The 16,716-nt window shown below is 34.9% G+C and overlaps 2 protein-coding genes across 5 annotated transcripts in view; one reads left to right on the top strand and one right to left on the bottom strand.

Moving 5' to 3' along the window:
• LOC107448564 (divergent protein kinase domain 2A) overlaps positions 1-16,716 on the top strand; it is a 60,530-nt gene that overhangs the window by 27,736 nt on the left and 16,078 nt on the right. For 2 of the 4 annotated variants that reach the window (XM_043048707.2, XM_016063812.3), the window contains 3 exons: positions 1,445-1,586; positions 4,786-4,956; positions 15,364-15,496. In XM_043048707.2, the coding sequence (XP_042904641.1) occupies positions 1,445-1,586; positions 4,786-4,956; positions 15,364-15,496 (446 nt within the window). Of the gene's footprint in view, positions 1-1,444; positions 1,587-4,785; positions 4,957-15,074; positions 15,112-15,363; positions 15,497-16,716 lie in introns of all 4 variants that reach the window. The other 2 variants (XM_071187677.1, XM_016063814.3) reach the window with 1 other exon arrangement.
• LOC139427079 (uncharacterized) lies at positions 11,483-14,498 on the bottom strand. The gene is made up of 2 exons (XM_071187705.1): positions 14,421-14,498; positions 11,483-13,039 (listed from the first exon to the last, which is right to left on the bottom strand). Exons 1-2 carry the CDS (start codon positions 14,496-14,498, stop codon positions 11,483-11,485), a joined length of 1,635 nt encoding a protein of 544 aa, XP_071043806.1.

Below are 16,716 nucleotides of genomic sequence, written 5' to 3'. Positions count from 1 at the left end.
TTTTTATACCCCTATGCTTTTTAATTTACTTATTTTAATTAGCTTCTTCGTTTTGAAAATTACTTACTATTTGAGGATTGCAATTTGTTAGCATCTCATTTTTTTAAGAAAAATTATGCCTAGTTTAAAAATGCTTTATTTTATGTGCATTGAGTTATTGGGGCTATAAAAATGTGTTTAACTTTGTTAAAATTATTGCATATCTTAAAAATGCTTAATTTTATGCATGTGAAGTTTTTTAGTTCTATTTTAAACAGTATGAAATGTAATAGGGACCCAAAACATTTCGTTGCCCGGGGGCCCTGCTTGCCATTAAGACGGCCCTGGTTATGGGCATTGAAGCTTGTTGCTTCACATTCTTCCTTTAATGTTGTAGCAAAAATATTTTCACAGATGTTTATGAATAGTGATATTGCCCTTGAAAAAGATTTCTTGCAAACGAAAAGTGGTATTGCGAATTAAACAGTTACAGAAGAAAAAAATGAAATGAATTACTGAAAAAACTGTAAGAAGTTGTTTAAATTGATTCTCAAATATATGAATTAAAGAAAAATTGTTAGTTTTGTTTTGAAACTAAATTTTCAAATTAAATTTTTATTATGATAGCAAGATTTTATTTTATTTCACCAGAGTTTTTAATTTTTTTAGTAGTCTAGAGGTAATTTGTAATTTTTTTCATTCTCTTAACTTGTGTTGTGTATTTTCAGGCCTTGCTATATTCTAGGTATAATAATAGTATATTCTTTTTGGTATGTAAATACGAACAATAAATATTTTGTTACCATAATATTTTTATTTCAAATAGTGTTGAATTGGGAATTGTTACTGCCCCTTATTCTTTCCAGTGATTAGAACAAAGAGAGTATTTTTATTTTAAGAACAACACAAGAACACTATAGTTGCATGTTTTTCCTAATATGCTGGGAAAACATGGGGAGATTTTTTTGCAGTTTTGAGTGGCAATATTGAAAGCAGCAATAAAAAGAAATCGAGCATTTGTGTCTTTTTAAGTTTTGGAACTACTTTTGGAGTCCTATTGTTGTATTTGAGTCCTATCTATATCTTTTAATAAAGCTTTGAATGATTATTATCATGGATACATTTAAATCTAAGAATGAGCTTTATTCTTATTAAAATATGTGATTTAGTTGTCGTGTAAAAAATTAGCTTATATAAAATTAAAATTTTAATTTTTTCACAAACAAATTTATTTATATATATATAATAAATATTTTCTATCTTTAAAAGAAAAAAAATAAGATGAAATAATTTTCCACAGATTTAACTTTCTATACAAATGAATATTTCTTACTAAATGGATAAATTAAATATTTGCAGTATTTGTATCACTCATTTACTAGATATTGTTTAAAAATTTCCTTATAAAGTTGTGTGTTTATGTGTTAAAATTTAGTTTTTGTTTATCATGCATTTTTCTTTTCAGCCTTCCTGTATGCTCAAGTAAAAAACTTCTGAAAGAAATCAAAAAAAGTTTTGATGAAAACTTTGATGGTCATATTAGTAGAGAGGAAAGAATTCAACTTCTTACGAGTCTTATAATGCAGCCAGGATATGTTGTGATGAAGGTTTGTTTTGAAACTCTAAAAAAGTATTTAAAACATTGAAATTATAATTAACAGGTTTATGATTGCTTAAAAAGGTAGACCACCTTTTTTCATGTTTAATAAGCTGTGTTAAGATTTTCTCCTTATCTCTCATTATATTTATCTTTAAATGAGTTCTGCAATATTTAACGACTTCTCGTGAAAAACTGCTTTGTTAAGTTTTCTTGTACCATATTTTTCGGCGGAAGAGCCGCTGCGCTATCGAAAAAAAGTTGTTTTTTCCCTACATGCGGCGCTTCCGATGTTCCGACGAAATATTTTTTCTAGCAAAAAAATTTGTCAAGAAAAGTTATTTAAGAAATAATTTTCTGAGAGAAAGACTATTAAAAAAAATTAATAACGAAGTCGACGAAATATTCGCCCGTATCGCGATCTGCTGCAGAAGATCGCCAATTCTTAGCAAACTTTCGGCAGCAGCCTGTAAGAAAATAAATAAACGAAATAATAATTTTAAAAAAACATCGCTTAAGGAGAAAATTTAAAAGGTATGATTCTTGCATCCACCCCCAGCTTAAGGAAAAATCGCAAGCTAGAAATCTATTTAGCGCCTTAGCAATTGTAATTTAAGCGAACAGAAAAGGAAGAATAGGACCCTAAATCCGACACTCACGGGACTGACGAAATGCCGAACTTCGGATCTCTTTCGGAAATTCCAATATGGCCCCCAAATATTACTATAATTCAATTCCACTGTTAATTTCAGAAAAACCAATAAATTTAGTCAAGTTTCGATCATAGATTATGATGGGGTGAATTTAAAACTGGCCCATTATAAGAGAAATTTTACTAATCAAAATAATAATCTATATAATATAATCAAGAAGAAATAATCAGAATCCTATGAGGAAGAAATAATAATTTCTTCTTTGGAGCGAGATCATAGTTTCGTTTTTTCTTTTAGATAACATTTTGTTTTAACAAAAGACGCTTACCTCGCAAGAAAAAAAAAAAAGCTAACAGGGAACTACAAAAATTTTTTCTTTAAACTAAATGCTAAGAAACTAACAATGAATAACAACAAAAAACAAGCTAAAAACTAATAACGATTAAAAAAAAGCAAGCAAGCAACAATTAACAAGAAAAAAGTAAAAAGTGGCAAAATAAAAAAAATTAATGAATCGAAAAAAAAATCGCAAAAAGGGATAAATTCATTTTATTGTCCATGTGGTAGTTTCAATGTCAACTGGGTGTGGCCAATTTATGGTCAAACAGAGGAGGGAAATTCGGGGGCAGTAAAGCACAGCTGTCAAGATTGATTGATCAGTTTTTTCCAACTTCCATTTCTTTATTTTGTTCATTGGAAATGCAGGTGTTTTTACTTCTCACTTTATTTTAAACTGCTTTAGAAACAGATGTTTCCTTTGATACAGATTTATTATTATTTTTTTCTTCAGGCTTCGTTTTTATTTTTAAAAGATAAAATAAAGTAAGTTACTTCAACAGAATAAAATTCAAAATAAAAAGAATATAGCTGATTTTTTTTGTCTTAACAATATAAATTTCTTAAAAGAAAAAACGAAAAAGATTAGAAGTCAAGGTCACCTTGATTGGAATGTACACTCACTGATAAGAATGTGAGAAAAATTTAGGGTGTGGTGGGAGAGTTNCATTTTCTTCTCTCTTTCTAAGTTGAGTCACATTGGGTTATTTCCATTGAAGGAGAGGGCATTCTACCCACTAAAATTCCACCCTCAAAGATTGTGAAAGTGAAACTTATTTCCCCTTCGCTCATTCCTTCAGAATTTTTTTGGGGCCTGCTTAGTTATTTCTTATTCTTGTTATTAGTTATTTCGTTATTATTAGCTGTTTCGTTATTATGTATTAGTTTTTCCTCACATTCTTAACGGTAATACATTTTAAAATCTTTCTTTTAATAAATTTTTATTTTATTTTTTCTTATTACATTGTTTTACGGATTTCTGAAATCAGTTCAGCCTTAATTCAGCTACTGAACATATAAATATTTTTTTGCTGTTCTTCTGTTTTTTGGTAGGAACTTTATTTTATATAGTTTTGTTGTTTTCTTTTCTTTTTTTTTTGCTGAAAGAGAAAACTTTTTTTGTTGCTTTTTTTGCTGAAAAAGAAATTTTTTATTATAATTTAGAAATTAAAACTTTACTTTATGAAATGCATAAAAAAATTAAATTTTTTATTATACAGATACTCTAAATGGTAATTTAAAGGTCTCTTCTAAAAGGATGCTGATATGCGCGGCTTAGCACCATTGCGGCGCTTGCTATAACTTTTTTTTTAAAAATTTCATTTTTATCGAGGTGCGGCGCTTGCAACGAAGCGGCGCTTTCGCCGAAAAATACAGTACCTTTTTTTTTTTAAATTTAAATCATTAAATTGAAATAAATAAAATAAATTGAAATTTAGATAATTTGCCATGTTTATGTCATACATGTCCTTACATAATACATACAAAGGTTATTTAATACATGCCATACATATAAAGAATTATTGTAGTTTATTAAGTTCAAAAATATATTTGCAATTTTATTAATTGATAATGCAAATAATAATTCATAAATTTTAAAGCAAGAAAAATGTGAGAACTTTCTGTTACTAAACTTGAAGCTATTGTAGAAAATTGAAGTTAGTAATTAATGAAGGAAAGACCAAATTTATAGTCATAATTGACCCAGATATAAAAATTTTACCTTTTATGGCTGAGGAACAAACTTTTGATGTCAGCCAGTTTAAATATCAAGGTATTATCATAACTAACAATAATGTTATCAAAACAAAAATCAACAATAAGATGTTGATAGGAAACAGGTGTTATTATGGTTTGAGAAATCAACTAAAATCAAAGCTAGTTTCCATTTGAAATCTTTATTTAATAAACCTTAATTTTTTCATTTAAATCACCTCAATTTTTCCATTCATGAAAAATAAGTTAAAGGGAAAGAAATATTCTAAGGATATTTTATTGTATGCTCCTAACAATATTCATTTGAACCTAAAAATATGTGCAGATTGTGAAAATTTATTGGAATAATTAGAAAGTCTTGTTTTTCAATTGTTTTAGTGAAATGTTTCACTATTTCTTAAAGATTGGGTGGATTTGTCAAGTTTTGATACTCGACGACTTCGTTAAAATATTTTGTTTAAAGAAATGTATTTGCAAATTTTTAATTTTTCTGTTTTTGTGCAGTTACAAGCTAAAACAAAAATGACTATGCCAATTCCAAATTTGCTTGGTGCTTGTGGACGTTCAGTTGTGCTGGAAGGAGGACTGAAGCCCCTAAAATCTTTCCTTTCGGAGTCATTTGATACAAGGGCTGGTTTAGCTATTCAGGTTTTGCAGCTTGTACAGGATTTTGAGGTGATTTTTTGTGTTAAGTGATTTTGTAGTTTTATTCTCAGTTAGTTTTTGAAAGCATAATAATAATTTAAGTATTAGTTGTAATTAAGCTAATAGATTATTCTGTCAACTATTGTACCTGTGATTGTGTCCTGTCATACATTTGAAAATATATAAACACACTCTTTGAAATGACAAGGCTTAAATATAATTAAGTGTTATTGCAACAAATTTATATGTTATCTATATTTTCTAAATGATTTCATTATAAATTATAATAATTATTTTATAAATTATAATTAGCTTATAATTTTATGATTATGTATGTAAGAATAAAATATGTATTAAAAATAACTGTTAAGAAATATCTTTATATTATTTAAGATTTTTTTAAGTGTTCATACAAGGCACATCTAGAAAGTAAGTTTCCCTAATTTATAAAAAAAAAAAGAACTCACACTTTCAGGAATATATTTATTGGCAACACGTACAGCAATGTTTCAGCTATTTTCCAACATAGCCACCACCAGAATTGAGACACTTGTCGTATCGTGGGATAAACTTTTGTATCCCTCTGTCATAGACTTAGACTTAGAGGTTGGGCAGCTCAGACGAGCAGGGCACATCGACCAGAGGTCTATTGTACCCAAACCCTAGTCGTGATTAGCAAGAAAGCCCTATAGCTGAAATAAAGTTCAGCAAGCACCTTACAGGAACATCTTGCAGTTCCCAGGCATTGACGCAATGCTGCCCTAAATGCTCAAATCTTTGAGCAGAATAGACCTCACAATCACAGAGTATGTGTCGTGATGTCTCTTCTTCTAGATGACATCCCCGACAAAGAGAATTTGATTCAATTCCCATAATGTTTAGGTGTCTTCTGAGGATACAGTGACCAGTAAGAAGACCAATGATCTTCCTTATACTGTTTCTGTTAAGCTTTAAGAGCTCCTTTTGACGTACACTAGGACAGTCTCGATTCAGCTCCTTAGCTTGTCTTTGACCGTCAGCAGCGCGCCACTGCTCATGGGCGATCTTGCCGTAGAGCTTGAATATGGTTGCCCTAAATGAGGAGGGAGAAATTCCCAGCGCAGGTTCAGGGCCCCAGAAAATTGCATTAGAGCCAGCCCGTGCTGCTTCGTCAGCTAGCTCATTTCCACCGATACCCATATGTCCTGGTACCCAATGCAGGGATACCTTGTTATGAGTGGACAGGTCACAGAGGACCGAGAAGCATTCCCACACTAACAAAGAGGTGAATTTACACCTTGACAGTGATAGGAGAGCAGCCTGACTGTCAGAACAGATGCGGATAGTCGTATTTTGATATCCTTTGTCTATGCATAACTTGCAGCACAAGATAATGGCATAGACCTCAGCCTGAAAAACGGTGGCATAATTTCCCAGGGGAAAGTGAAGTTTGGTACCATCATTGGAGCAGTAAATTCCTGCTCCTGATTTGGCACCAATCTTTGACCCATCAGTGTACCATATCAGGCATTTGCCTTTAAGCCACCGAGGAGAATTGAACCATTCATCTCTAGTAGGAAAATGGATCTTGAAGGGCTTGTGAAAAGCATATCTTAGTGACATAAAATCACTAGGCATAATAAAAGAGGATAAATCCTTCACTTGTGAAACAAGATGTCCCCATGACAAGTGTTTGGAATTCTCTTTCCATAGGCCAAGGTACATAAGACGCTTTACGCCTGTCTGAGCTTCAACTTCAATGCGTAAGTTCAATGGAAGAAGCCCAAGTAAGCTCTCTAGAGCAGCTGTAGGAGTGGTCCTGAGACAGCCTGACAGGGCTACACAGACCATTCTTTGTAGTCTGTTAAGATTAGACCTTGCGGAGCTCAATCTAGTCCTTGACCACCAGACGATTGCGCCATAAGTGATGATAGGACTAATAATCATTGAGTATATCCAGTAGACTATTTTGGGGGACAATCCCCATGTTCTACCAATAGCATTTCTACAAGACCAGAAAATTTTTCTGGCCCTGTTGGTGCAGTATTCAAGTTGAAGACCCCAATTTAGTTTGGAGTCAAAATAAACCCCGAGAAACTTGACTTTCTCTGTGAGTTCCAATTTATGGTCCAGGTAGTATACATTACCTAGATCAAGTTGCCTTTTCCGTGTAAAGGCTACATAACTTATCTTGGATGGATTGACAGATAAGCCTGATTTAAAACACCACCTAGCTACTTCTAGGAGTGCATTATTCATGATATCAGAGACAGTTTTTCCATGTTTGCCTCTGACAACAATAACACCGTCATCAGCGTACCCGATACAGGGAATGCCAAGAGCAGTTAACCGAACTAACAGGGAGTCCATTACCATACACCATAGGATAGGGGACAAAACCCCTCCCTGGGGGCATCCGGCAGTTGCATGCACTTTCATGCTTGCATCCAATAGAGAGGAACAAACATACCTAGAGGAAAGCAAATTCGCTATCCATCTGGTAATTATTGAGTTTATGCCTCTGTTCCTAAGTGCATTGATGATAGTCTCAACAGGGACTTTATCAAACGCACCTTCAATATCAATGAAAACCGCGAGAGCCATCTCCTTATCTGTGATAGATTTCTCAAGCAGGTAGGAGAGCTCATACAGAGCGGTGTCTGTAGACTTGCCTGGTTGATAGGCATGCTGTGTGTAGGACAGTGGCCTTTCTATGAGCACAGTGTCTCTGAAGTGTCTGTCGATTAGCTTTTCAATCGCTTTCAACAGACAGGAAGTGAGGCTGATTGGTCTGAATGATTTAATCTCAAAGTAATTCTCCTTACCTGCTTTTGGTATGAAAATCACCCTGGTATTCCTCCAGGAGAGAGGTATATACCCAAATGCTATACAGGATCGAAAAATCCTACATAGAATAGGGGCCAGTGTATTCACCCCTTGGATAAGCATCATTGGTATGATGTCGTCCATGCCTGGTGACTTGTAGGGCTTAAACGACTTTATGGCCCATACAACCTTCTCATAGGAGACCACCATTATGGCGGCTTCCCAGTCATTCCTACTACAAGTAGTTGTGGTAATATTGTGTAGGTTTTCATTCTCCACAGGATGAGATCCAGGGAAGTGTGCTTCAAGTAATTCTCCAAGAGCCTCTTCCCCTGATTCACTGTATCTTCCGTTTGTAAGACGGATGGCATTTAAACTGCAATGAAAGTTTTTAGTAAGAATTTTTGAAATCTTTGCGGTAGCAGAAGTTGTGTTTATGCCATTGCAGAAAGTCTGCCATGAGTGATGTTTAGATGCTCTGATCGCCTTGTTATAAGCAATTAGAGCGTTTCTGTAGGACTGCCATTCTCTAGATTGCTTTGCTCTGTTAAATAACTTCCTACATTTTTTACGTAATTTACTAAGCTCTGAAGACCACCAAGGAACTCGCCTTGGGGAGCTAGTAGACGTAACCTGACAAGAAATATGATACGAATCAAGTATGATCTGTTGCACTTGGTCAACAGTCCACTCCACATCATTAACATTATTGTACTTACCAGAGAAGCTCCCAAACTTCCGCTCCAGAGCTGCTCTAAAGGAACCCCAATCACCTGTTCTGGGGTTCCTCCTTACAACCTTCAGTCCTGTGAGGCCTTAATAGAAAAAGTAATTAGTTGGTGATCTGAAGCAGTAACTGCCCCAAATACCTTCCAATCAGTAACATAATCTACTGAACTAGAGTTACATAAAGTAAGGTCAATGACTTCCCTTCTGTTACAAGTAACAAAGGTAGGTTCATTGCCTTTATTATGGACATATAAATTAAAAAGTAAGATATGTTCCATAAGTACATCCCCCCGCTGGTTACAATTACTGCTACCCCACACTGTGTGGTGAGCATTTGCATCACAGCCGAAGATGAATCTACAGCTTGAACTACAGTGGGCAATTAGGGCCCTAGTTATGTCAGCTAATGGTTCCTTCTCCTCATATGGGAGATAGGCTGAAACTATGACAAAACTAGAGATTGTCTTATTGTCATAGAATTTTAGCTTTACAGCAACTAAATCCCTGTTAAGAAAGTTAACAAGATTAAGGGCATTTAGATTAGACCTAGCCACTATGCAGGTTCTGGGAAGGTCACAACAGGTATCATAAAAGATATTAAAACCTTTAACATTGAGACCCATTGTTCTACCCTTGCGGGTCCAAGGCTCTTGTATAAGAGCAATATCTAGTTCTCCATCATTCAACCTTTTGGCCATAAGGCTTGAAGCAGCAATGCTATGATGGAGATTAATTTGACAAACCTTGATTGTAGTCATTGGTTAGCAGTATGAGTGAAACCAGAATGGCTATCTATCCTGGTTATCTTTAGAAGAAAAATCTTCCTTTAACAGCCCCATTGCTTCATCTATACCAAGCATAGAAGCTGGTGAGTCAGGTTGTAATTTTGCATCTGACCCTGAGTCCAACCCAAGCTCTGAAAAATCAAGAGCCCCAATTGAACTTACCTTTGAATCAGGGGAATTGGCCGGCCAAGGTTCATTCTCCTGTTCCATGTCCTCTTGAACATCAGGTTCTACAGAGAGGTCCGATGTTGTTGGATCCTCAACTGCTTTTTTCCTGTTAGGATCGTGGATAATCTTAAAGACACCACGATCCACTCCAGTTAGTGCGCAAAAATTTGCCCTCACAATTGCCTCAGCGTCTTCAGGGTCTACCTCAAAGATCCATCTAGAGGTGCCCGGTCCTGCAGCACTTTGCAGAACCATCCACCCCATAGACTTCAACCCTGGGTTTAGTCTCTGAAGACGCCATAAAAAGGTGCTCTGATTGGAGAATTGCTCCTTTGTTTTGAAAGCAACCTTCACGGGCTTGGGTGGCTCGTTTGCACCTATGACCTTGAGCATGAGGTTACCCAAGGCTTTATTGTTGAAGTGGCCTTTGATCCACCCTACAGTAAATTCATTACATTGTAAAACCAGCGCTCCTCTTTGGAGGTGGTTGCTGTAAATCTCAGGCAGTCTTTCGCCACCAGGAATGGTGTCAGTCCACTCTAAGATTTCTTTTAAGATGTTATTAGAGTCTTCCAAAGAAAGCTTGTCCAGAGAAAAGTCCTCCAGGACTGTAGTGATCTTGGTGGACTCGGTTGCACAAGCAAAAGAGACACCAGATTGGAGGCCCCCGGTTGGATCTCCCTCTCCAGCTCGGCTCTGCTCCGCTAGATTGGGCTTTCCTCCCAGGAACAACATCCTCCCTGGGCTTCTTTCCTTTTTGGGTTAGCGCATTGGGAGATGAAGTTGCACCAGAAGACCTAGGTCTCTTAGCTCCTCCATACGCCGCCATGGCCCTCATTTTCCTTAACTTCTTTTTCCGACTCTTGGACAATCCAATGGTACCAGACACACTGTCCCCTGAGTGCCTCTGGGGACCAGAGACTCCTACATAGAAAGGGCCTGCACCTTTGGACGCCTCACCAGCTTCCGAAGTAGACTGCAAAGCAGCAGTATTAGCACTGGCCTTACCCGAGGGCTTACCATATGCTACTGGAGACTGTATAAGACTTTTCGAACAGGAACCTCTGCCTAATTCCTGAACGCATCCCTTGTTCACCAGCGCGACGAATGATGCCGTATCAAATGCTTTTTGATTACTCATCATGTGTGTTTGCCTACCATTTAGTTACCCAGTGAGGGGTATCCAGGGGGCACCACATGGAGGCGGCAGGCATTACCCCCATCCCTCTGTCATAGAACTCTGCCGCTTGTGAATGGACAGACGTCTACCGTTACTGTGAAACAATGCGGAAATTGTTACGTGCCATTCAAAACAAGAGTCGTGGAATGCTTACTGCAGGTGTTGCACTCCTCCGTGACAATACTTGTTCACATACGGCACGACACACAGCAGCTGTTTTGACGGAATTTGGCTGGGAGTTGTTTGATCATCCACTCTACAGCCCTGGTATTGCTCCCAGCAATTTTCAAGTTTTCTTGCACCTCAAGAAATTCCTGTCCTCCGGTGAACGTTTTGGAAACGACGAAGAGCTGAAGACGTCTGTCACACGCTGGTTCCATTCACAGATGGCAAAGTTCTATGACAGAGGGATACAAAAGTTGATCCCACGATATGACAAGTGTCTAAATTCTGGTGGTTGCTATGTTGAAAAATAGCTGAAACATTTGCTGTACTTGTTGCCAATAAATATATTCCTGAAATTATGAGTTCTTTTTTTTATAAATTAGGGAAACTTCTTTTCTGGATGTGCCTCATACTTAGCATTTAGTTATAAAAATTCGATGCTTTTTTATAATTGTGAATGTGATTTGTAGTATAGAGATAGAACATACAATGCAAAGTCCTGTATCTGGATGTCTGTTTACTGGAAATGTCTATTTTCCAGACACTTTTTAACAATCAAAATGAACAAATAACTTTTCCCCTTAAATTTTTTTTGTACTTGCAATCTATTAAAAAATAGAATTAGTAAATTATTTTTTTTTATTTCTTCTTGCTTTTCTGTCCTGATATTAACTGGTGACATTTATGTTGTTGTTGTTGCTTATCCTCTTCTGGTCTGACGAAGTCAGACCAGATCTATGAACCCGTTGACCTGAAGAAAATCAAACACCAAAAGAGGAGTAGAGTAAATGTCTTCCCAGAGAAGACCAAGACAGTTCAGGATGTGATCGGCTGAAGTCCGGTGTAGATGGCATTTAGGGCAGAGGGGGTAGGTTTTAGTTCCCTCAGAAAATAGTAAACCTTTAAGATGGCCGGTAGCTAGGCGGCAGATGGTGGTGCAGACTCTCCTTTCAAAGGGAAGGGTCAAAGAAGCTCCAGGCTTATTTCCCTTGTACCAATGGTGGGTGGGGGGAATCAACCAGTCTCTGAGAAGCTGGGATTTCTTCAGGGAGTAAAGTTCAAGATAGGTAAGATCATAAGAGGTAGGGTGCGGTTGGCTGCAACCCTCTTTAGCTAGGCTGTCAGCTAAATCATTACCATAGATACCAATGTGAGAAGGAACCCACTGCAGGTGAATATTATGTTGGAGGGACAAGAGTTTTAGGTTGTTTACGATGGAAATACTGGTTTTGACGCCAATTTGGGTCCGGTTGTTGAGATGTTGCAGGGAGCTGCGGCTATCAGAGAATATCCAAAGGTTTTTTAAATAAAGGTCATTTTGCATAACAAATTCCAGACCCCTGTTGATAGCCAGAAGTTCACTTCTGAAAACGGAGCAGAAGTCTGGGTTACGCTGGCAGAGAGAAAATTTTTCATCAGGAGTCTCAATGTAGACTCCGCTACCAGCAGGACTATCGATTTTGCTGCCGTCAGTGAAAATTTTTGCGTCTTGTTTTGGAATAGAGTGAATAATTTCGAGAGCCAGTTGCTTCAGATGTTCGGGCAGGAATTCCTTCTTATTGACAGGAGCGGGAAGGTTGAAATGGAAGAAAACTTCTGGAAGATCTTCAGAAGGGTTCAAAGAACTGTGAAGGGAGTGCGGCTCTACATTATCAACAAGGAGGTTTTGAAAAACTATTTGGCTAAATGGACTGTTTTTCCTGAGCCTTTGGGAAAAAATCCAATTACTGAGGTATTCGGAAGTCTTGTTATGTTGTCCAAAGCTGAGGAGCTTGCTATAATATTTTACCAGGCTGGCTTGTCTTCTGGTATGGAGACGCAAAAGGTTAGCTTCATAATGTGCAATGTTGGCTGGGTAACTCTGTTTCAAACTTGCGATAATACGGGCAGCACTAAGTTGGACCTGTTCAAGTTTATTTAGATTGGTCTCAGAAGCACAGCAGAAAATTGGTGAACCGTATTCGAGAATAGGCCTTATGAGAGCCAGAAAGGTAGTTCTCAGAGTGGTCGCATCCGCACCCCAGTCTCTGCCAGCAATGTACTTCAAAATGTTCAAACGCTTTCTAGCTTTCAAGGTAATATGTTCAATATGCTTATTGCTGGTAAATTCAGGGTCAAGAACAAAGCCTAAGTATTTTGGATGTTTCTCATAGATAAGTTCCTGGCTCTCAAAGACCAGTTTTGGGTGATAATTATACAAATGCTTATTTGTAGTGAAGAAGGTAGTTGTAGATTTGCTTGGATTGAAGTGAAGTTTATGGTCAGCGGTGACATTTATTGTCTCAATATGCACATTTATTGTCTCAATATGCACAATTATTTATTGGTGACATTTATTGTCTCAATATGCACACTAAAAGAGAAGAGCAGAAAAGAACATATTATGAATATTAATGTAGCTGAATATTAATAGTGTTTGAAAAGAATGCCACCGGACACTTTTTTTTTAACTTCAAATTATAAAACTTCAAATATTCATTCATTAAAAAATCCATTGGATTTTGTTTCTTGTTTTAGATTATTTTTTCTTTTATTTAATCAAATTGATTTGCTTTTGAAATTCAAGACTCATTTTTTATGTTATTTCTCTCTAATTATTTGCACTACTAATTTTTTACATCAAATGGAAAAAGAAGAAAAACTTGTCTTTTCATGAAAAAGAAACGTCAAACTATAGTCTGCTCACTTTTATTATTTTTTTTAGCATATATTTTATCATTCTCAGTTAATTAAGTGTCATTCAACATGTAAAAAAACGTTGTTGTATAAAATTGGCTATTTATTATTTTTATTGAATAATGTTTTATTTTGATCTTTGTTTACCTTAAGGACCCATTATGTGGAAAAATCTTATTTTGTTGAAGATATGGGACTTTCCAAATATAGGACTTTTCCCTGTGTAAATTGAGCACCGTATTTTAAAAGTTCTTTATATAGTTATAAAGTTCTTCTATACTTTTGGTGAAATATTGAAAGAAACAACAGTTGTATTAATTTCTTAAGAAATTAATAGAAAAATGTATTTTTCAATTTTTACTTTCTTATTTTCATTTATTTAAAAATGATTCATTTGATTAATTAAATGACTTGAAATTAGCACTATTATTTAAACTAGATTGTAATTATTAAATCTTAATTTTTTTAAATTTAATATTGCTATTTTATAAGAGTTTCTTCATTTCTAATGGATTGAAGAAACCTATTTCTTGCTGGGTGGTTTTTTCCACTCAATATTCTACTGTATAAGAAACTTGCCATCCCTGGTTGTAAGTTTATGAAAGTAATTCACAGGAGTTGAGTTTTACTTAAATCATTGAGGTTTTGGCTATAGCATTTTTTTAAAGATTAATAAAATCAACAAAACACTTCTAAATACTTAAGTCTTTATCTCTCACAAATAAGAAATGCTTGAGACCAGCCAGTTGATAAAAAACAATAAAGTAGGTGTTAGACCTAGTGTAGTTTCAGCTAATAATGATTAATGAGTAACACAATGAATTGGAATTATTCAGGTAAAGGTCACTGCGGCAGCTATGTATATGTCCTAACTCACCCTATACTAGGGTGTGCACCCTTTTCTATGGTGGTTAGAGCAACCAACTTTGATCACAGACATCTTTGGTTTGAATTTTGCTGGCTGCCAACAAACATCTTTTTCTTACACAGTGGAGAACACTGTGGCGACTAGAGATGCTCAAACATGCAACACAACTATCTCCCTCCTCGACAGATGGCAACATTACTCATGAAATGCTCTCAGTTGATAGGGAGTCAGACTTCTTGTTCACTGGAGGGGGAATGTGTGGCAGCCACTGCATCTATAAAGCTTTCTAACTCACCCTGGACTGAGATTTACACCACATCCTTTTCTATGGTGGTTAGAGCATCTTACTATGACCCCAGAGGTCATTGGTTCAAATCTGGCTGGCAACAATACATGAATATAATTGCTAATGAATGATTATAGCTTTCCAATTAGTTCTTTACAAGGCATGTTTGTTACCTAGATTTAGTTTAATACATGCATGTATTTATTATGATTGAGAAGGAGTTTATATTCTTTAAAGTTGCTTCAAATGCTAAATATTGATTGTTAAATACTTGTATGTAATTTACCTTTATCTGTATTTTTTTTTATTTTTTAAATATATCGAACAGCAATTTTCAAATCTAACCTCAATATTTGTTTTGTGTATTAGTTTTTTAGATTTTATTTTTATTTATTTTTCACCATCTTTTTCTTTCAGTTTTATTTTCGTTTTGAATTACTATATTATTAATTGATAGAAAGCTTTTAATTAATTTTTATTTTTCAGAAAATGCATGATTTATCTTGTCTTTTGCGTGACATAAGTAAGTTTATTTTATAAATATTTGAAATTAGATAAATTGCTTGTATTTTGCTTTGAAACAAACATTTAATTTAAATATGTTGTTATTTCTAATCATTATAAGTATTTTCATTAAATTATATTCTTACATTTCTTAAACATCCATTCTATGTATAACCTCTGATATATAACTCTCAAAGTTTTCGAATAAATAATAAAACGAGTATATTTAGTTTAATCACCCAATTTTTAATATTTTACATTTAACCTGCAGGAAGAAGATCCACAGTGGTATTTTTTATTAGTAGATTTTTCGCTTGATGGAATTGTTGTAACTAAAGATGGAGAAGTTGTTGTGATTGACTTGGACAATCTTGTTGTTTTAGATAAGGCTACATTTTTGCCAGGTATTTAATAAAGGATTAAGATTTTTTTAAAGTAAAAAATTGGATATAAAATTACAGATCAGGGCTTGAAAAACCGCACGTCCTCGGCGGTCAAATATTCCCCACGGACAGCGAATTTCTTGAATCCGACGTCCGCATGGACTGCCATTTTCCCATTAATGTTCGTGATACATATTCAATTTTTGTTATCTTACTAGAGTCTAGCGCCTCACTTCTAAAATGACCCTCTAATCTAGAAATACAACAACATACTGTGTATGGTGGAATTGATGTTTTCTTTGTCTGGGAGTACTGCAGCGGTTGAAAGGGGCTTTTCAGCAATGAACTTACAAAAAAACACATTACGTACTGGTCTTAAACAAGAAGCGTTAAACGCAATTACAGGGCTGATTGTGCTCCGGAAAAAATCCGGATTTTCAGATTTTTCGCTAACAGTGATCCGGAAGTTTCCGGAGATGGAAGGTCCAGGCAAAAGGTTCAAAAAATCATTCATCACAGAAGTTTCCAGAAATCAAATTTTCAAAGGTGGACCTTAACACAGTTTATTTTATTTGTTTGTAAGGGAAAGCCAGAGAGATACTTTATAAGCTTATATTCATGATTAATATTAATTTTTTTTATCTGTAAATAGTTGTTATAATCATAAACTCAAGAAAGAAATACATATTTGTGAATTTTAATTACTTCTCCAGGTAATCATAGGTATGTGTAAAATTTAAAATATATTTTAAGTAAACTAAGAAATATTGAGAAAAAGGAAAGAAAAAAAAAACTTATTTAAAATTTTTCAATTTAAACCGTTTTTTTTTTTTTTTTAACTGAAGAAATTTTCCGGAATTTTGACTTGGGCTCACAATCACCCCTGCAATTATGAACATCTACCAAAATGGAAAACCCCTTTCAGATTTCTGTGCAGAAACCTCTGTAAATCATTGGCTTGATTGTGGAACTGGCAAACGTCATATTTGATTCATTTAAAAAACGCAGTACCCTCGGATAAATTGACATTCCAGATAACTTGACCTTTGTCATTTAAATTATTTCATAAAAAAAAAATTATTTCATAAAAGAAATATTAGGTTACTATTAGTAACCTAGTATTTCTTTTATTACTGTATAATTTTATCCCAGTATTTGTAATCCTAGTAACTATTAATTCATTATGCAATTTATATAAATGTTTGTAATAAATAAGAGAAAATTATATTTTTATTTATTTA

This window comes from Parasteatoda tepidariorum, chromosome X1 (assembly GCF_043381705.1).
Source record: "Parasteatoda tepidariorum isolate YZ-2023 chromosome X1, CAS_Ptep_4.0, whole genome shotgun sequence".
NCBI lineage: Eukaryota > Metazoa > Arthropoda > Arachnida > Araneae > Theridiidae > Parasteatoda > Parasteatoda tepidariorum.
This window is presented reverse-complemented; position numbering and strand designations above follow the sequence as displayed.